This window comes from Pogona vitticeps, chromosome 13 (assembly GCF_051106095.1).
Source record: "Pogona vitticeps strain Pit_001003342236 chromosome 13, PviZW2.1, whole genome shotgun sequence".
Classification (NCBI taxonomy): Eukaryota; Metazoa; Chordata; class Lepidosauria; order Squamata; family Agamidae; genus Pogona; species Pogona vitticeps.
In genome coordinates, this window is record NC_135795.1 from 15,168,696 (window position 1) to 15,190,556 (window position 21,861).

A 21,861-nucleotide genomic window follows, 5' to 3' on the forward strand; every position below is an offset into this window, starting at 1 on the left:
AGATGACAAATAAGGATCTGCCCAACTGGCCTTGGCAGTTGGAAATGGTTACCCATTTATATAGGGGTAAATTTCAATGTCTAGGCCCTTATCATACGGTGCCCAAAGCTGTATGTACAAGGAGAAAACCAGTTCAATATGTTTAACATAACAAGCAATTTAAGGTACCTCTAAATAGTTAAGATATTTTAAAGGATTTTTTTATTAAGTACTTCTATCATTTGGAAATAGCCTGTGGTACCTTTTAGACATTCAGGTAATTAATATGCCTCTTTTTCAAGAACAAAAGGACAGTATTTTGTGGATGCTGCAGTTAAGAAGCAATGGATTTCTGCAACTCTCAGACTAGAAGGAAAATTAATTGGTCCTGTGAGAACTATAAATGACTCTTAGGTGCAGAGGAGAAGGTGGTAAACAATACAAAGCAAAGCTGTTTTCTTGAGTAATTTGGGAGATAGCTTGAGGATGAATGAAAAAAACAGGTCACTTCCCCAGAGGACAAATTTGCAGAAGCAAATAACTGTTAGGAAACCAATCATTATCAGAGACATTGTCAAGGATCAGCCTTGGTGGGCAAATCCCATTGGTCATTATGAAGTGGTTTTGGAGTCTGTGTGCTTGTTTGTCCCCAAGACCCTTTGTACAGAAAAAAAATATATATATAGGGATGAAGTTTACATGGAATTAATCTAGTCTAACTCTCTGCTCAGTATAGGACTCTTGCAGCTATAGCATCCCCAAAGGACAACCAGGTAAAGATAAAGGTAAAGGTTCTTCTTGACATTTTTTTTTAGTCCAGTCGTGTCTGACTCTAGGGGGCGGTGCTCATCCCATTTTCAAACCATAGAGCCAGCGCTTGTCCAAAGACTGTTTCCATTGTCACGTGGCCAGCGTGACTAGGGAACGCTGTTTTACCTTCCCACCGAGGTGGTACCTATTTATCTACTCGCATTTGCATGCTTTCGAACTGCTAGGTTGGCGAGGAGCTGGGACAAAGTGACAGGAGCTCACTCCATCGCGTGGATTCGATCTTACGACGGCTGGTCTTCTGACCCTGCGGCACACAAAGGCTTCTGTGGTTTAGTCCGCAGCACCACCACATCCCTCAAAAGACAGCCAAGCAAACCCTAATTAAACAAGTTCAACAGAGAAACATATGCTGCATCCTGTGATAGTCTGTTCCTCTATTGAACAGCTCTAGCATAAGAAAGTTTCTATTAATGTTTAGTTGAAATATGTTTCTTTGCAATGTCCTCAATTACTGCAAGTTACAGCTCTGGAGCAGGAATAGGGTGCAAACATGTTCCATCTTATGCATCAAGTCCTTCAGGTATATCATTGACAAGGGCATGGATTAAGGCCATGAGGGTTTTTTTTCCTTCCCCATCTTCAATGTATATGGTACTCTCTGACTTACCCTCAATCAGCTCACAGGTAGAACTGGACTCAGGGTATGTTGTTATTAAATGAGCTAAGTGTTCATCAAGGTGTCTATAAAAGCGACCACATTGATGAACAAAAGAAAAGGGATGAATTGTTAGTCTACATTTATCAAATTGTATTACTGTATTCCTTGCTCCTATACATTGTCCAAGAAAACTGCCAGTCTTACAGGAGTGTGTTATATTGAAAATGTATTGTGCTTTCATTGGTCGCCATGCCTACGTGTGTATGTTTCTGACATTCTTTAATGCTGTTGTGTAGTCTGTAGGAAGAGATAGAGGGGTGTCCTTGTAACGTTGAAAAGGGGCCTTTGGCAGGGCCTGGACAATACAATGTTATCAAGGATGGCCAGTACAGTCCTGAAACCGGTCAAAACGTGCTCTCCAGGTCTCGCCCAACAACCCTCAAGCATTTTTGCGTAAGAAACTGATAATCTCAGGTATAAGGGTCTTTCGCTATCTTTGTTAGGGGCTTTTGCTCGCCTTTAGAGCACAGCCCCTAGCATGTATCTTTTGGTTTTAATAAAATTGCATTGCACCATGTTGGCCTCATTTTCTTGGTCTTCCACTAGGCACTTCCACTAGGCACTGAATGTAGGATATTATGTTTCTGTATCCACAATTCAAAATGCCAGGAAATGTCCTGATGCCATCCTTGCCTTGCCAGCAGGAAAAAGGATAAACTCTACATAAAAAAGGGAATCCTGAATGTTGTGTAGACTAATGGTAGTAGTCAAGATGTCCTCGTGTGCTCACTACCATTCACCAAGTGACACCAAGCAAGGGAAAATCCCAGACATTGACTCCTTTTTTCATGTTAACCACTTCTTATTCAAACACAAACCGATTGTCATGACTGTTTTTCAACAAATGTACATTATTTTGCCCTTTTGAAAGGCCTTTTTCAAGGATAAATATTTCAGTCCCTGCAGCCTGGATTATTTTCAAATTAAAAATGTGGGCCAGGCCAATCATTCTCTTTCAAGATATGCAAGATGGGTATCTTCCATTTATTTGATCTGTTTTAAATCTAGGGAAGGGACGTGGTGGCGCTGCGGGCTAAACCGCAGAAGCCTGTGCTGCAGGGTCAGAAGACCAGCAGTCGTAAGATCAAATCTATGCGACGGAGTGAGCTCCCATCACTTTGTCCCAGCTCCTCGCCAACCTAGCGGTTCGAAAGCATGCAAATGCGAGTAGATAAATAGGGACCACCTCGGTGGGAAGGTAACAGCGTTCCGTGTCTAAGTCGCACTGGCCATGTGACCACGGAAGATTGTCTTTGGACAAAAAACGCTGGCTCTATGGCTTGGAAACGGGGATGAGTCGAACACGACTGGACAAAAATTGTCCAGGGGAACCTTTACCTTTACCTTTTACCTTAAATCTAGGGACATTTTACATTTAAAAATTCCTATCTCAAAAGCCCTTTGCCCAAACTTTCCCAAATCTGGCACAGAGCAAAAGCAGACTATGGTTTCATAGTTATAAATTTCAAAGTTATAATTTTCTGGGCTGCCCCAATTTTAGAATTACCTTGTAGAATGTTGCTTTGCTTTGCTGCACAATAACATCACTCCACAGGCTAGGAGAACAACAGTTTTGCTGCTGCTGTGCCTTTGTAACTAAGGTATAAAGCAGAGGGTGTGGTGCTGCAGAGAAATTTGGGGATTTCAACTGAGAAGTTCTTACCTTATATGACGGTAATGATGGTCTAAGGAAGTTTTGCCTTGTAAGACAGCAAATTAGCAACCTTCACAGAAACTTTCTGGCATTATTTTTCCTTGCTTCAACAATGTGCTGGACCCTCCCATTATCAGCAGCCAACACAACCCACACAACTGGGAGGTAACTAGTTATGGAAGGCTTGTGAAAAACATTGGGCTTTTTCTTATTGAAATGGAACACATGTGCTGTGCCTAATTCTCATCCCATTGTTGTTTCTGGTTTGCATATGTAGAGTTTATTTTTCTAACCAGATCTACTCAGATTTTTGGCAATTGCAATCTGATTGACAAGAGTTCTACGATGGCAGAATGGAACTAAGTGAAGGAGTTGCTGGTGTTGCTGGATTTTGTTTTTGAAATGCATGCACATTAGGATGCACACACACAAAATTTACCTGGGATTGCTACTAAATTCTGTAGCTCTTTCTTGAGGTTCATGATGTCCTTGCACAACTGAATGTCATCCATCCTGGAGGGGAGAACAGGGAGGAAGAGGAGAAGGAAAGATCATAACGTAACTTCATTAGCTGTGTTTCTCAAATTCATTCCATGGGAGTCATCAGGAAGCTCTGATGGTTGCAGATGTGAAAGCTGAGCAATGAAAAAAGGTGGCAGAAAAAAACCCCAATCCATTTGAAATGTGTTGAAGAAGAGCTTTACAACTACTTTAGACCATCAGAAAGACAAATTAGTGGGTTCAAAATGAAGAAGATTGAAATCTCATTAGAAGCTAAAGGTGTAACGACAAAACTGGGGCATTGTACTTTGGATATGTCATGAGCACACTCACTAGAAAAGTGCAAATCAGTAGGATAAAAATGATGATGACTTAACGCGATAAAGGTAGCCTTGTTCTTTAGCACGCTTTTTTTTAGTTTACAAAACCTTATCTCACACATAAGATATTTTGGGCGTCAATTTATAGCAGTGGTTCACAACCATGGGTCCCCAGATGTTCTTCGACTGCAACTCCCAGAAGCCCTGGCCAGCATACCTAGTGGTGAAGGCTTCTGGGAGTTGCAGTTCAAGAACATCTGGGGACTCAAGATTGTGAACCGTTGATTTCGAGGATCACCATAAGTTGGAAACAATATGACAGATCATAACAGCAATATAAGGAACCTGCCTTGCACCAGATAAGTTTTTTTGTCCGTCTGGCTAAGGTTCATGAGAGAGTTTGGACCATGAATCCAATGCTGAACATTGGCTGTACTGGGAACTAGGTGTAGGCCACCAGAATAAATACACTGTATACTATATGGAGAAGCATGTCCTTCTATCTCTATTTCTGAAGGCCCCTTCTTATGTTATACCTTTTAAAAATAGACACACAAGACATAGTTCAGATTTGCTGTTATCATGTAACTAAACTTGGAAACATAATACAGTGGTGCCTCGCTTAACGACAATAATCTGTTCCAGGAAAATCGCTGTTAAGCAAAAACATCGTAAAGCGAAAATAAAAACCCCATTGAAACGCATTGAAACCCATTCAATGCATTCCAATGGGGTAAAAACTCACTGTCCAGCGAAGATCCTCCATATGGCGGCCATTTTCGCTGCCTGTATAGTGAGGAATCTGTCCCTAAACACAGCGGAGAGCCATTTTAATTACCCAGTGGCCATTTTGAAACCGCTGATCAGCTGTTAGAAAAACTTTGTTTTGCGAAGAATCGGTTCCCGAAGCAAGGAACCAATCATCGCAAAGCGAAATTCCCCCTTTTAGACCATTGTTTTGCGATCGCAGAAAGATCGTCGTAAAGCAGATGCATCGTAATGCTGGGCAATCATTAAGCGAGGCACCACTGTATTGGATTAATGACTTTCCTGAACTTCATCAAAAAAGCAGAGTTCATACATGAAGAAATGTATTTTTCTGAGACAATGCTGTGTCCTCTTTTATAACTGTCTGCATGAAAAATACTTTTTTGAAAGTTGGGTTTACTGACTATTTAATCTGAGACATCATAGAATCATAGAATAATTGAGTTGGAAAAGGGCTATAAGGCCATCAAGTTCAACCCCTTGCTCAGTGCAGGAATCCAAATCAAAGAAGATCTAGCAAATAGTTGCCTAATTTTCTCTTGAATGCCTCCAGCATTGAAGCACTCACCATCTCACGATGTATTGGTTCCATTGTTGTACTGCTCTAACAGTTAAGACATTTATCCTGATATTCTGCTGAAATCTGGCTTCCTGTAACTGGAGCCCATTATTACATGTTCTGAACTCTGGCATGATAGAGAACAAATTCTTTTCCAGTTCCCTGATCATCCTTGTTGTCCTCCTCTGAATTTGTTCCAGTTAGCTGGCATTCTTCTTAAAGTGCAGTGTCTAGAGCTGGACACAGTACTATAAATGAGCCTAACCAGTGCCAAATAGACGAGAACTAGTACCTTATGGGCTCTGGAGACTATACTTCTGTTAATCCATTCTAAAATTGCATTTGTCTTTTTTTGCAGTCACATTGCTCTGTTGGTTCATATTCAGCTTGTGATCTACAATAATTCCAAGAACCTTCTCACTCGTAGCATTAGTGAGCCAAATATCCTCCATCTTGTAACTGTGCATTTGTTCCCTTCCACCCCATGTGTAGAACTTTGCAGGTATTCCTGTTAAATTCCATTCTATTGTTTTCAGCCAAGTGCTCGCACATATCAAGATATTTCTTAATTTTCCTTCTGTCTTCCAGAGTATTAGCTATTCTACCCAATTTTGTGTCATCCACACACTTGATAAGCATTCCCTGCAGCGTCTCATCTAAATCATGAATAAAACTGTTGAAGAACAGCCTAGGGCTTAATTTTGGGGTTCACCACATGTTACCTCCATTCAGTTTGAGAAAGAAGCATTGGTAAGTACAATTCTGTAACCAACAGTGGATCCACCTGACAGTTGTTTTAATCAGCCCGTACCTAGTTAGTTTGCCAATCAGAATATCATGAGGCACGTTGTCAAAGACTTTGCTGAAGTCAAGATATATTATCTACAAGCATTTCCACTGCCTACTATGGAGGTTACCTGATCAAAAAATGAGATAAAATTATTCTCGGAGGATTCTCGTTACTATTGCAATGTTTTCAAGGCGCGTGCAGAGAGGCTACTTTATAAGGTGCTCCAGAATTTTCCCTGGGATTGATATCAGGCTGACTGGTCTGTAATTCCCTAGTTCCTCCTCTTTGCCTTTTTTGAAGATAGGAACAATGTTACACTTTCTCCAATCATCTGGCACTTCACCTGTCCTCCAATTTTTTTTTTAAAAAAAAACAGTAGTTCTAGGATCTCTTCCATCACTTATTTCAATAGTCTTTAATGTATCTGGCCCCAGGGGTTTGAACTCATTCAAACTGTTGTTAGGCATCCTTCAGTCTTGAAAGACTATGGTAACGTGCTCTGTATGAAGGACTTGAAACAGCGTCTAGTGTGGCTGAGGAGGCCAATTCGAGAGTGACCATCCTTTCCACACTGAAGACAGATACAATCTGTCCCCTGTCCAGCTCCCTGATTTTGCTGCTTTTGGGACTGCCTCTTTGCCTTGGCCTGCTGGATAAGGGTCTCTTCAAATTGGGAGAGCCCATGATGTAACGCCTGCCTCCAGGCTGAATGCTCAGAGGTCAGGGCTTCCCATCTGTTGAGGTCCATTTTTAAAGCCTTCAGATCCCACTTGCAGATCTCCTTGTATTGCAGCTGTGGTCTCCCTCTGGGACACTTTCCCTGCACTAATTCTCCATACAGGAGATCTTTAGGAATCCGACCATCAGCCATTCTCACGACATTCTCATTCAAACTAGTGAGGTGTGAATGACTATCTGTTAATTAATCTCAACCTGAAATCCTATCCCCCCTCCAGTTGTACTTCACATTTGCCTGTGCTTGAATGTCTTTTGGGAAAAGATTGAACTAAAGTAGGCATTGAACACGTCTACCTTTTATTTGTCATCTGTTATTATTTTCCCATCCACATTAAGTAAATGAGCCACTGTTTCTTTTGTCTGTCTTTTGCTGATGCACATACCTAAAGAATGTTTTTTGTTGTTGCTTTCACCGTCTCTTGCCAATCTCAGCTCATTCTCATCTTTTGTCTTAACTCCATCACTGTAATTATTTGCTACTTGTCTGTACTCTTCCTTTGTAATCTGGCTTTCCTTCCACTTCCTATATATGTCCTTTTTTGTTTTTGTGAAGCCACACTGGCCTATTCTGCTGTCTCCCACCTTTTTTTCCTTATTGGAATTGTTTGTAGTTGTGCCTTTAGAATTTCCCTTTTTAGAAGTTCCCACCCTTCTCGGCTTCCTTTTCTTGTTAGGATCTCCTGCCATGGGGCCTTACTTACCCTTGTTCTGAGTTTATTAAAACTGACTTTAGAAATGTAGCAAATATGTGTGACTACACTCTGATATGGTTTCCTTTGAATGATATAGTTCACAGTAAAATTATAAAGTGATAGAAAATCAGCTTTTTAAGATGTGCTGGTGCATAAGGAATAAAGATCATTACTGTAGTTTCTATGGACGGAAAAGAGCAGATACGGATCAAATGGTTCTCAATGCATTCCTATGGGAAATGCAGATTTGACCTGAGAACTTTTTGACTTGAGAACCGCCTTCCAATACGGATTAAGTTCTTAAGTAGAGACCCCACTGTATTTGGATAGAAGTGTATATAGGAAACCAACTCATACAAATCTCTATTTGAGCAGTGCTAGTCATTATTATCCAGCACAAAAACGTTCAGTGGTGTATATGCTGATACACAGAGCAAGAACCGTATCGGATCAAGATCATAAAGAAAAAGAATTGGGGTTTTTGAGGCAAACATTTCAGTTGAATGGATACAACCTGAAATATGTTTCCACAGTGCACCAAGGTGGGAGGGAGGAGAAACTGAAAGGCAAGGAGGATGACTTGATCAGAGATGTTGCTATTTTGCCCGATGGCAGCATGGTAGCAAATTGCCTTGAAAGACTGTCAAAGAAGGTTACAATTAAAATTGTTTTTAGACCCTTTAAAACAATCAGCCAGTGTATGCAGCCTGTCAAGGAGTTTTGGGGTTTGGGGGTCCCCGCTATTCATGTGTTTTGATGTACGTAGGACAGACAGGGAGAAGCATTGAAATCTGATGCAAAGAACATCAGCACTATCTTAGATTGGGTCAGCATTAGCAAAACACGGCTGGGAAACCGGGCATCGTAGCTGCTTTAATGGAACAAAAAAGCTGTTTCAGTCACACTCTTGGAATTTGAGGCTGGTAAGGAAACCTTCAGAGACAGGCGTGAGAAATAATATAGTGTGAACTAGGAGGAAGGGCAAAAAAAAAAAAAAAGACTTGGTGATTTGTGGCTCCCTATAATTGATCTCATCAAAACAGCAGAAAATTGATTAAGCAAACCTGGAATGTTTTGTGTTGAAATCACTGAGTGTATATCACCGAACGCAATGTAGTTAGTATGCTGTTTGTAATACTTGTAAGATGACAAGATGTGTTTTCCTTTCAAAAGCTTGATCTTTTATTGTTTTAATAAAGTTTTTACTTGGAGCTAAACCTGTGAGGCGGTGGTTTTGAGCCAATTTGGTCTGTTTGACTGGGATTGGTCATCTTTTTCAACACAAAACTGGTCCCTTGTAAATGCATTCACTGTTATCTTTCCCTGGTCCCTTCCCACCCTTCACATCCACATTTTTGGTGTGCCAACTCTTGCACAAGCATGACACAGAGATGCCTTCATGCTGGCTGAAAATGGATGCCTAGGGTTTAAATCAGTGACAGGCAAAGCATAGCTTGTGCACATGACACACATACCCTGGCACTCAACTATGCTCCTCAAAACCTTTGCCCACTTTAATTTAAATAAAAATGTTCTCAATATCCCCCATGCCTCCTCAGGTTACAGAGGAATTCTTGCCAGCTTTCCTCCCAATTCAGCCAGTTTAGGCTGATGGGAGAGTTTGCCAAAACCAAGATCATGCTCAAGAGCAAGCCACACCTATCCCCAACATGGTGAAATTATTCTTCGTGCCCATCTATGGGACTTTTCTAAGTTTGAAAACCATTACAAATTTGGGGGAGACTGCCAGACTGGTTGCAGCCCTCCAAGTTCTGTGGTGGTTATATACACTTCCCAGATCTCTGGAAGTTGTTTGCCCTTGGTTTAAAGCCCCATTCCCCCCCAAAAAATCAGATTTCTTATCCTTCAGTGCCATGTACACGGTGACGTTTCTCCTCCTGCTTAGAAACCCAGAAAAGCAGAGCAGTCCCCCAAAATTCCAGTCAGTGGCCTGAAACCAGGCAACCTGAAATCTAATTATTATTATTATTATTATTATTATTATTATTATTATTATTATTATTATTATTATTATTATTATTATTATTAAACCCTTCCATCAATTTGTTTTTGCATCATATGACTCTAGCAAGGTTTGTGGCAAGGTTGAATGGAAATTCCTGTTTAATTTTTGTGAGAGGATAGGGCTGGGAGAAGCCTTGCTTAATGTCCTAAGAATTTTATATTCCCGTCATGAAATAATTGGAAGATCAAGTGACCTGGATTCAATACCAATTGAAGTAAACAAGGGTACAGAACATAGTTGCTCCCTATTGCCAATTTTATTTGCTTACACAATTGAAATCCTTGCTTTAGTGACCTCATCAGACCCTAAACTAAGATGTTAAGATCCATAAGCCCAGATGCCTTATTTGTTTTATTTATAGGGTGCTTTTCTCCTGATAAATGGACCCAATATGGTTCACAATATTAAAAAGACAATATTAAAAAGCCTATTATTGGCAACTTGGTATATCTGGCAAGCTAATGGACCAATTAACTGAAAAGGTGCATTCAATTAGACAAGGGAACAACTTGTCTGATTTTATGAAATATGGCACGCTGACTTTATCAGCCAGTCCCTCCATGTACTCATGTAGACTTCTGACAAAGTTTGTTTAATTGATCAATTGGTCTCTTCTTGCTTCATTTTATTATCTCCATTATTGTCTTTCCATATGTTGTTGTTGGTTTGCTTGCTATTACATATGTAGTCCTTAAAATGTTGTATTATTTGTTGTATAATAAACATTTAAAAATATATAACATACATATTTACACGCTCTGGTTCTACCAAGTGATGTAGTATTGATATGGGCATTTTCTGATGGCACCAAGGAAGGCTGACATCCCTCAGTCTGTTACATTTTTATGTACTAGCTGCCCCTGGTAGTATTCAGAATTACCTCCACCTGTGATGGAACCCTAGCTAATTCTGCTTGGTAACAAGAGAAATAATGTGATTCGCGGGGGGGGGGGGGAATGCAGGAGGCAAGCCTATCCAGGAAAGCCAGGAAGAGCTGATAAGTCGATTTGTATTCAAAGAGGAAGGTTGTGTACTTTGTCAGTTGGACTGTAACGTAAGAAAAGCTTATGCTGAACTGTTTTCTTCACCAGTTCATCATCATAGAATCGCCGTAGGGTTGGAAGGGACCTTAGAGATCTTCTAGTCCAACCCTCTGCCCAAGGCAGGAGACCTCCTACCATCCCGGACGGACGGCTGTCCAATCTTTTCTTGAAAACCTCCAGCAATTGGGGCACCCACAACATTGGGAGGCAAGTTGTTAGTTTGTGAAAAAAAGAACACATCATTTTTTCTTCATTCTTTAACTACTTGGATTAGTGTGTTTATGGCTGAAGTCAAGCCCTTTAAAGGCAGGTTATTTTAAAAAGTGGCAAGCCTAGGTAGATGCTGGTCACACTGCCATACTTCCTCCCACCCAATAAAATCTTTCTTTTGTTGTTGTTTAGTTGTTAAGTTGTGTCTGACTCCTCGTGACCCCATGGACCAGAGCACACCAGGCCCTCCTGTCTTCCACTGCCTCCCGGAGTTTGGTCAAATTCATGCTGGTTGTTTCGATGACCCTGTCCAGCCATCTTGTCCTCTGTTGTCCCCTTCTCCCCCTGCCTTCACACTTTCCCAACATCAGGGTCTTCTCCAGGGAGTCTTCTCTTCTCATGAGATGGCCAAAGTATTGGAGCCTCAGCTTCCGGATCTGTCCTTCCAGGGAGCACTCAGGATTGATTTCCTTCAGAACGGATAGGTTTGATCTCCTTGCAGTCCAGGGGACTCTCAAGTATCTCCTCCAGCACCACAATTCAAAAGCATAAATTCTTCGGCCATCAGCCTTCTTTATGGTCCAGCTCTCACTTCCATACATCGCTACTGGAAAAACCATAGCTTTGACTATGCGGACCTTTGTTGGCAAGGTGATGTCTCTGCTTTTTAAGATGCTGTCTAGGTTTGTCATTGCTTTCCTCCCAAGAAGCCAGCATCTTTTAATTTCATGGCTGCTGTCACCATCTGCAGTGATCATGGAGCCCAAGAAAGTAATATCTGTCACTGCCTCCATATCTTCCCCTTCTATTTGCCAGGAGGTGATGGGACCAGTGGCCATGATCTTAGTTTTTTTGATGCTGAGCTTCAGCCCATGTTTTGTGCTCTCCTCTTTCACCCTCATTAAGAGGTTCTTTAATTCCTCCTCACTTTCTGCTCCATTGTTTCTTTCTTTCCTACCTGCCTTCTTTTATATGCCCTCCCTTCTCAAACGTTCATGTTTTCACCACCATCCTTTCTGATTTCAATTTCAATTTTTGTTTTAACTTTTTGCTTTTCTCCTATGGTGCAAATGCAACAACATTTTTTGAAAAGCAGAATACAGGAACAATCAGTATTTTCTCTCTCTCTCCTATTGCTCTCTTTCCAGCTTTCCCTGTTCTCTATCTTTTTGCCCTCATGCTTTCTATTTTTATTTTTATTTTACACTTTTTTGCTATGTTGCAAAAATGATATTTTAAACAATTAAAAAGCAGAACACAGGTACTGCTGATATATTTTTTGACTTCACCCCACCTACTTAACTCTCTTCCCTACTTATTTTTGCGCATTCTCAGAGAGAGATAACAAGAGGGTGTTAAACTGTATCAAGCAGACCAGGTTTCAGAGTGTGCTACGGCAGTGGTCCCCAACCTTGGGCCTCCAGATATTCTTGGACTACAACTCCCAGAAGCCTTCACCACCACCTCTGCTGGCCAGGATTTCTGGGAGTTGAAGTCCAAGAACATGTGTAGGCCCAAGGTTGGGGACCACTGTGCTACGGTATGTAACATAATTTACTTTGTAGCAGAGAGAGCTGGTTCTGGCATAGAAAAGTTGACACCTATTGTTAATGTAACTTCAAGTTTAAGAATGTGTCTTTTAACCATTGTACTATTTAAAGAAAGAACAGTGGTACCCCGCAAGATGAATGCCTCAGACAACGAAAAACTCACAAGACGAAAACCTCTTGCGAGTTTTTAGGTGCCCTGCAATACAAAGATATTTTCGTTTTGTGAGGTACTTTTCCAATAGGACTGCATTGAAATTTAATTAATGCATTCCTATGGGCCAAAAAATTCTGAAAAAGTCACTTACCAGGTAGGGAGCTGGGGAAGCATCATCGGAGGACTGGTGGGGGAAAGCTGGAGATCGCGGTTGCAGGGGACCTCCGCCAGTCCTCCGATGGTGCAGGGGAAGCCTTTAGAGGCTTGCCAAGCACCATCAGAGGACTGGCAGGGGTCCCGTGCAACCACGATCGCCGGCTTCCAAAGCCTCTGAAGACTTCCCCAGCACCATCGGAGGACTGCCGGGGCACCTCTGAAAGCAGCGATCGCAGTTGTGGGGGACCCCCACCAGTCCTCCGATGGTGCTGAGCAAGCCTCCGAAGGATATCCGCCTGCCCTATTTGAGCACTTTCCTTTCCTCCCATTCTGGATGGGACAACCTGAGAAAAATTTGACAGCTCCGAGGTGGCACTATTAAGGAACTTATCTTGATAACAACCAGATACATCTACTCCATCATGCATTTCATGTCAAGAGGCTAACTGGACTGGTGGCCTAGCCTTACTCCATCACTTGTGATGAGACAATGTCCTTCATCAAATCTGAGGGGAGCAGAATAATTTTAGAGAACTGTGTGGGTTATTGAGCTCTGTCCTCTGGGAGAGAGGAATGATAGTTTCAGCCAGGAAGAACAGCCTGGGAAGCTGTCACTGCTGCCATCCATCCAGCCTGCGCTGCTTGCCTTGCTTAACAGCAACCGGTCTTGAAATCAAGCAATGATGCAGATCCACATTAAATGGCATAGCAGGGGATCTTTGACTGGAAGGATCTCATGCATTATTTTTAAATGGTCAGTGTGATGAAATTGGTTATGAAAGCTAGAAAGTGATTTACTGATGGGATTTGTAGTTGTGGAATTAGCCTAAAAGAATCCATTTTAGTCTCTGTGTGCTCGAGAGTGGAAAATTCCAAAGGCAGTTTTGACTCACAGAAACTGGCCGAGGCTAAACCATTATCTGGTTGCCTTAGTAACAGAGGCCTAGTAAGGGAGATGAGCAGAGACATAACATTCCACCAGATCATAATAACACCTGGAGTTCTCATGAGAATCTTGGGCGGGACAAGTTACTTTTTTTCTTACTCCTGATTGGTTGTTAGCTATGAAGAAGAAGGAGGGAGTGAATTCCAGCAGAGAGAGCAAGAGAGAACATGGAGGACGGAGAAGAGGGACTTTTTCCGTTTAATGGATTATAACAGTGAACTTTTTAAAATGGACTGATGAAGTTTGGATTTTCCAGAAGATTGGTATGTTTTTGATTGGACTATGGACTATGATATTCACAGTATTATTCTAAGATGTAGATTTTTGCTTAGTTAGAGGGGAAGCTTGTCTTTCCTATTCTTTAGCTAGTAAGTTTGTTATTTTTCTTTTTTATAGCAGGAAACCAGTTACTTGTCTAACTGGGTAAGATGGAAATGTATATATGTGCCTCGCTTTTGCATAAACTTTATTCTTTCAGATCTTTATTTTTCTAATAAAACAAAATATTCTTAATATCTGGAGTTTGGCTTCTTGAATAGAACAAATGCTACAATTACTCAAATTGACTTACTTAATTGGTTATTCTTTATAAAGGCCACGGAAAAGTATTGCTACCTTGGGTCCAATATATTCCTGAGTGCTAGGAGGGTTTAATATTCCTAGAGCTCATGTTTATATCTTGGTTCTCAATGGAAATTGGGTCAGACTTGGTGGATGAGGGGAAGTGATGCTGCTTGGGTAAAACCTATGGACCCGTTTTGCCTGTTTTAGGAGCACACTCACTCAGAATCCTCTCTGTCCCGTGGCAAACGGTCTTCTAGGAGACTTGCTTTGCTCACAGTCAGGATCCCAGCATTTACTACTGTGGGTTACCCAGGCAACAGATAATGGCAGGTGCACTGCAGGAACATCAAGTGGGCCATAATCTGCCCACCACAGAACAGATAATACAGGCCAAGGTGGAGAGAAAGAGACCTCGTGTACAATAGCTTCCTACATTATTTCTGGTATATTTCCATATTTTCATGATCTGAAGTCTTTTGCAACAATGAAGGTGTGTGTTACTGAATCCCTATAAACCATCGGCTCCGGAAGAGTCCTGAATCATTATGAATTTTTTAATTTCCCTTAATGGAAAGGTCAGCAATGAGCATACTCCAAAATGTTCTGCCTGATTACTCTAAGACTTAATTTTCTAAAGAGATTCAGGCATTTGATGAAAATGTCACTGACCAATTTTTAAAGATAGACCTTTGGTCAATGGATAATCTTGATAATTTATTCTTGGAAGATGGTGTTTTATATTATACATTGTTTTTGACCTTTTAAACTTTTATATATTTTGTTAGCAAGACCCCTGGAGTTTATCATCCTCATCAAGGGAAAAATAAAGGAGAGGGGGAGAAGATCTCACAAAATTTGGATTTGAGATCTGTACGTTATGTTCATAAATATTCCTATATATTAGAACAAGTCCCTATTTATTCAGTGAGACTTCTTCCTAACAAATAGGGTTAGGGCTACTGCTGCTGAGGTGTTAAGGCCAGATTGAACAACTGACATTACAATCTGCATATTTGTCCTCAGAAGCAAAACTCAACGCATGAAATGAGGGTAGCTCCCAGGCAGGTATAAATTGGATTGCAGCTGATGAGTGTACCCTTATTACAGGGATGATGAATTATCAGAAATGGAGACAAAACCATTTTTGAAAGGGTGAGTTTTGTTCACATACTCTCCAATCAGGGGCATTTGCATCAGATGTCCCATTTTAAGCTGGCTTCATTCATTGCGTGATCAGTGATAAACACCATGAAGCAGAGCCGGAGGTGTGAATGTTGGGGAAATTAAAATGGCAAACTGGAAACATGGGACAAATTAACTGAGGGAGAGAGAAAAAAATCAATGAAGAAAGGTAGACAGATGGCTCCCACTGCACCTGTTCAGAGGGTGAAAAATTTACTGCAAATCCTTGGTGGTGTTGGGAATACAAAAAATATCAAGGGAAATGCAGTGTTTCAAGGTGGAAGATTTAACTTGACTCATTTTGTCTACATGGAGTTTGATAGCTTTGTATTGGCTTGATTATACAGTACCACATATGCCATTCTTAATCCCCTTCATGGATGATGATTGTGCAGTTGCTCCTGACTTAATAGTCAGGAGCAACTGCACAATCATCATCCATGTTATAACATTTTTAATGAGTGTGCTGACAAGGCCCTCCATTTCAACAGTTTCCCATCCATAGGGTAATAAATCAGCTCCAGCTTGAAATGTTCATGATCATTCCCCAGTCATCATCACAAGGAGCAGCCTTTATATCCAGCTAGACCTTTGGCCCATCTAGAATGTCCATGAAGAAAATGGATGGAGAAAGAGATTGAATGGTGCAATCCAGCAAAGCTCAGAATTGTTTTATTTTTGTTTTGTTTTTGTTTTGTTTTCTTTTTGGACTCGATTTCCTTGAATCCTCAAGGACTCCACCCTGAATGTACCCATTTCATGTGACACTATTGGATTTCTAAGCAGGAACAGGCCTAGTTCAGTGGGAGGACCTAGGTATTCATTTTACCAAACTCACAAGGATGGAAAGCCGAGCCAGCCTCCTGCCAGCTACCTGAGCCTGTCAGGATCAAAATCATGTCATGAGCAGAGTCTTGACTGCAATACACCAGTTTAACCACGGTGTCACACAGTTCCTTGTGGTAGCTTGGCTTTGTTTGATTTTAATTATTTTATGATTACATTTTGTTTGACTTGTTTTTTATTGTTTTACGAAGATGGTAAGTCACCCTGAGCACTGCTTTGCAGTGGGAAAATGAGATACTGATGAGAGAAATAACAAGCAATGGTGAGAACGGCCCAAGGAATTTTCCAGCCTGCAGCAAAGGACAAGATGGCCCTTTGACATCTGCCACGTGCAAAAGCCAACCTCCGTGGCAGTTGAATCTTTCTTAACTGCAGGTGCTGGCACAGCATCTCCCACTAAACTTGATGGCCACAAGCTAGCATGAAAGGTGTAAGGCAGGCTGTGTGACCCCATGGTGTAGTCCTCCAGCCCCTTGCCACCATTCCCATCCACCCCCACTACTGCCACACGCAGCAAATGCTCCTGTTTGTTCGACCTCTGCTACCCTACTGGTTATGCTTGGTTCATGTGAAATTAGCACACCTGGGGGATAATGGAAGGGTGGGAAGGAATGCCTGGGTCCAAGTGTACAAGACCCACTAGGCTTCTGTTAGACGATGTGCCTCTTTTGCCTCTTTTTCAGCGTGGAAGGAGCAGATGCTCCAGGTTGATGTCTTTCCAAGCAGCAAATATCTCCACCCTCTAAATTCTGGCACCCCAAGTCAAAGCTCCAGGAATCCTGCCCTTGTTATGGCTCTGCCTCCTGTCCGACAGTATGGCCAGCTCATTTGTTTTCCAGGAGGGTCGATGTACTTACATAAACCTTAGTTCTGATTCTCTTCTGACTAAGACTTCCCGAAGTCTTTGGATCTTGGCCATCTCTAGTTCAATCTCCTCAGGCATCATGGTTGTTTCAGCCATTGAAATGATGTCAAGCTGGTCTATACAGATTTAAAACAAACAGAGAATGGGGTTAACTGATAAGAACAACAATCATGGGCTGTCAAGTCAATTTGGACTTTTCCAGACAGAGAATACTCAGAAGTGGTTTACCATTTCCTTCTTCTGTCATCTCCCCCCCCCCACTTCACCCGGATGGTGCAGCTTGCCCAAGGCCACACGGGCTGGTTCTGCTCACAAGGAGGCACAGTGGAGAATCAAACTGCCAACCTCTGGCTCTGCAGCCAGAGACCTAAACCACTGAGCTATCGAGACTGCTCGAGGTTAGCTAGACTGGCTTAAGAATCTGTTAAAGAAAGTAAGGCAATTCACCAAGGGCCACGGAGAAGTAATCTACCTCCAAAGTGGAGCCTGAATATGTTCAGAGCTTTAATTAGGGGAAAATAACTCCTCCAGTTCAGTATCATTTTACAAACAGGCTGAATATTATCTAATATGAGGGACCTACAACAAAATGTTACTGAAGACTGTATCTGTCTTCAAGGTTCCAGCCAGCCCATCAGCTCTGTCTCCTTCATACAGAGCCCATTCCATCCCTACCGCCACTTCTACCGTCAACCACCCCATGCCTGCTACAGATACTTGGAACCCCCTACCTCCTCTTTAGCCTCCCTTAACCTTGAACAGTTTCCCCACCCCTGCTTGCTTGCATAGTCCTTTAGTGTAGTCTAGAGCTTCTAGGATTGCTGCCTTGTCATGGTGAAGGGACTTGAGTAACTTAGAGAAGCTATGGGCTATGCCGTGCAGGGACACCCAAGACGGACAGGTCATTGTGGAGAGTTCTGACAAAACACGATCCACCTGGAGCAGGAACAGGCAAGCCACTCCAGTATGTTGGCCAAGAAAACTCCATGGACAGAAACAAAAGGCTAAAAGATATGACGCTGGAAGATGGGCCCCTCAGGTCGGAAGGAGTCCAACATGCTACTGAAGAGGACAAGTACAAGTAGCTCCAGAGTTAATGAAGTGACTGGGCCAAAGCCGAAAGGACGCTCAGCTGTGGACGTGCCCAGAAGTGAAAGGAAAGTCCGATGTTGCAAAGAAAAATACTGCATAGGAACCTGGAATGTAAGATCTATGAACCTTGGGAAGCTGGGGGTGGTCAAACAGGGGATGGCAAGAATAAACATTGACATCCTTGGCATCAGTGAACAAAAATGGATGGGAATGGGTGAATTCAATTCAGACGATTATCATATCTACTATTGTGTGTAAGAATCCCGTAGAAGAAATGGAGTAGTCCTCATAGTCAACAAATGAGTGGGAAAAACTGTACTGGGATACAATCTCAAAAATGATGGAATGATATCAATACGATGACCTTTCAGCATTACAGTCATCCAAGTTTATGCACCAACCACCAATGCTGAAGAGGCTGAAACTGACCAATTCTATGAAGACTTACAACACTCTTTTAGAACTGACACCAAATAAAGATGTCATTTATAGGGGACTGGAATGCTAAAGTAGGGAGTCAAGAGATAAAAGGAGTTTTGGAGTTCAAAAAAAAAACAGGGCAAAGGTTAATACAGTTTTGTCAAGAGAACAAGCTAGTCATCACAAACACTCTTTTCCAACAACACAAGAGGTGACTCTACACATGGACATCACCAGATGGGCAATACCGAAATCAGATTGATTATGTTCTCTGCAGCCAAAGATGGAGAAGCTCTATACAGTCAGCAAAAACAAGACCTGGGGCTGATTGTAGCTCTGATCATCAGCTTCTTATAGCAAAATTCAAGCTTAAACTGAAGAAAGTAGGAAAAACCACTGGGCTAGTCAGGTATAATCTAAACCAAATCCCTTATGAATACACAGTGGAAGTGAAGAACAGATTTAAGGAACTAGATTTGGTCGACAGAGTGCCTGAAGAACTATGGATGGAGGCCTGTAACACTGTACAGGAGGCAGCAACAAAAACCATCCCAAAGCAAAGGAAATGCAAGAAAGCAAAGTGGCTGTCCAATGAGGCTTACAAATAGCAGAGAAGAGAAGGGAAACAAAATGCGAGGGAGATAGGGAAAGTTACAGAACACTGAATGCTGACTTCCAAAGAATAGCAAGGAGAGACAAGAGGGCCTACTTAAATTAACAGTGCAAAGAAATAGAGGAAAATAATAGAAAGGGAAAAACCAGAGATCTGTTCAAGAAAACTGGAGATATTACAGGAACACTTTGTGCAAAGATGGACATGATAAAGCACAAAAATGATAGGGATCTAACAGAGGCAGAAGACATCAAGAAGAGGTGGCAAGAATACACAGAGAAATCATACCAGAAAGATCTGGATGTCCCAGATAACCCAGATACTGTGGTTGCTAACCTTGAGCCAGATATCCTGGAGAAGTCAAGTGGGCCTTAGAAAGCATGTCTAACAACAAGGCCAGTGGAGCTGATGGCATTCCAGTGGAGCTATTTAAAATCTTAAAAGATGACACTCAATATGCCAGCAAGTTTGGAAAACTCAACAGTGGCCAGAGGACTGGAAAACATCAGTCTACATCCCAATCCCAAAGAAGGGCAGTGCCAAAGAATGCTCCAACTACTGTACAATTGCACTCATTTCCCACGCTAGCAAGGTTATGCTCAAAATCCTCCAAGGTAGGCTTCAGCAGTATGTGGACCGAGAACTCCCAGAAGTGAAAGTCGGATTTTGAAGGGGCAGAGGAACTTGAGACCAAATTGCTAACATGCGGTGGATTATGGAGAAAGGCAGAGAGTTCCAGAAAAACATCTACTTCTGCTTCATTGACTACGCAAAAGCCTTTAACTGTGTAGACGACAGCAAACTATGGCAAGTTCTTAAAGAAACGGGAGTGCCTGGCCACCTTTTTCATCTGCTGAGAAATCTATATGTGGTACAGGCAGCAACAGTTAGAACTGGATATGGAACTACTGATTGGTTCAAAATTGGGAAAAGAGTATGACAAGGCTGTATATTGTCTCCCTGTTTATTTGACTTATATGCAGAATACATTGTGCAAAAGGCTGGACTGGAGGAATCACAAGCCGGAATTAAGATTGCTGGAAGAAATATCAACAACCTTCGATATACAGATGATACCACTCTGATGGCAGAAAGTGAGGAGGAATTAAAGAACCTCTTAATGAGGGTGAAAGAGGAGAGTGCAAAAACTGGTTTGATGTTCACCATAAAAAAACTAAGATCATGGCCACTGGCCCCATCACCTCCTGGCAAATAGAAGGGGAAGATATGGAGGCAGTGATAGATTTTACTTTCTTGGGCTCTATGATCACTGCAGATAGTGACAGCAGCCACGAAATTAAAAGACACCTGCTTCTTGGGAGAAAAGTGATGAGAAACCTAGACAGCATCTTAAAAAGCAGAAACATCACTTTACCGATAAAGGTCCACATAGTCAAAGCTATGGTTTTTCCTGTAGTGATGTACGGAAGTGAGAGCTGGACCTTAAAGAAGGCTGACCGCCGAAGAATTGATGCTTTTGAATTGTGGTGCTGGAGGAGCCTCTTGAGAGTCCCCTGGACTGCAAGATCAAACCTATCCATTCTCAAGGATATCAACCCTGAGTGCTCACTGGAAGGACAGATCCTGAAGCTGAGGCTCCAATACTTTGTCCATCTCATGAGAAGAGAAGACTCCCTGGAAAAGACTTTGATGTTGGGAAAGTGTGAAGGCAAGAGGAGAAGGGGATGACAGAGGACGAGATGGCTGGACAGGGTCATCGAAGCGACCAACATGAATTTGACACAACTCCGGGAGGCAGTGGAAGAGAGGCGGGCCTGGCATGCTCTGGTCCATGGGGTCACGAAGAGTCAGACATGCCTAAACGACTAAACAACAACAAGAGCTTCTTGACACCTCCCTCTTGGGTATGAATAAAAAGAAGAAGAGAATCTCTGGTGCTGAAACCCACATCTGGAGCTACAGCAGAGCGAATGGGGGAGGGGGAGCTAAAAGTTTTTAATGGACAGAAGCTCTGACCTTGCTCCAATGGAAGGAACAGATGTAAGAGTACTGGTGACACAGGAGCTGAGCTTGGAAATGTAGTTGTGAAATCATTAGCGTTCAGAAAACAACTCAGTTTCATCAACACATTGCAATTCAAAATCTCATTACTCTACTTGCCCACATAGAAAATGCCTGTGCCGGCATCCAAACCTATGGCAAGCTGCTGCCAAAATTTATGCAGATTTTATTACAAGAAAAACACAATAGAATTTCAGCCAACATTTTACTTGCTACAGAATTCATTAATCTTTTTCTAAACTTTCTGTAAGGAGTTTTTTAAGGCATAACACTTTTTAAAACACTATCAAAATACCTCTCAAAATACTTTAAAATGCCACTGAAAGGTAAATTGTTAAATTCTTCATAGATTAGTAATTACATCAGGGGAGTAACTTTACTCCTGTTCATGTTGTCACTTTTAAAACAGAACTACATTATGCCCTCAGGATCCAGAAAGTAACTAGCTGCGAGTACGTATGTTGCTTATAACTTGTTTCTTCCAGGGGCATGGAGTAGCCCTGGTCATCAGGGTAGGTTTATGGGTATTTCCGTGATGCTTGCTTGCAGTACGTGGTGCCCCGCATAGCGAGCGCCCCATTTAACGATGAATCTGCATAGTGATGCGGATTTTGCAATCGCAAAAGCGATCGCATTGCGATGTTTAGAATGGCTAAAGTTCGCATTGCTATGTTTAGTAAAC

The 21,861-nt window shown here is 41.9% G+C and overlaps 1 protein-coding gene across 1 annotated transcript in view; it reads right to left on the reverse strand.

Moving 5' to 3' along the window:
* The window catches only part of BMERB1 (bMERB domain containing 1), a 94,447-nt gene that overhangs the window by 11,740 nt on the left and 60,846 nt on the right, over window positions 1–21,861 (reverse strand). Inside the window, exons 2-3 of the mRNA XM_020777593.3 lie at window positions 17,025–17,148; window positions 3,562–3,635 (exon numbers count right to left, since the gene is read on the reverse strand). Of these exons, the coding sequence (XP_020633252.3) occupies window positions 3,562–3,635; window positions 17,025–17,148 (198 nt within the window). The remainder of the gene's footprint in view (window positions 1–3,561; window positions 3,636–17,024; window positions 17,149–21,861) is intronic.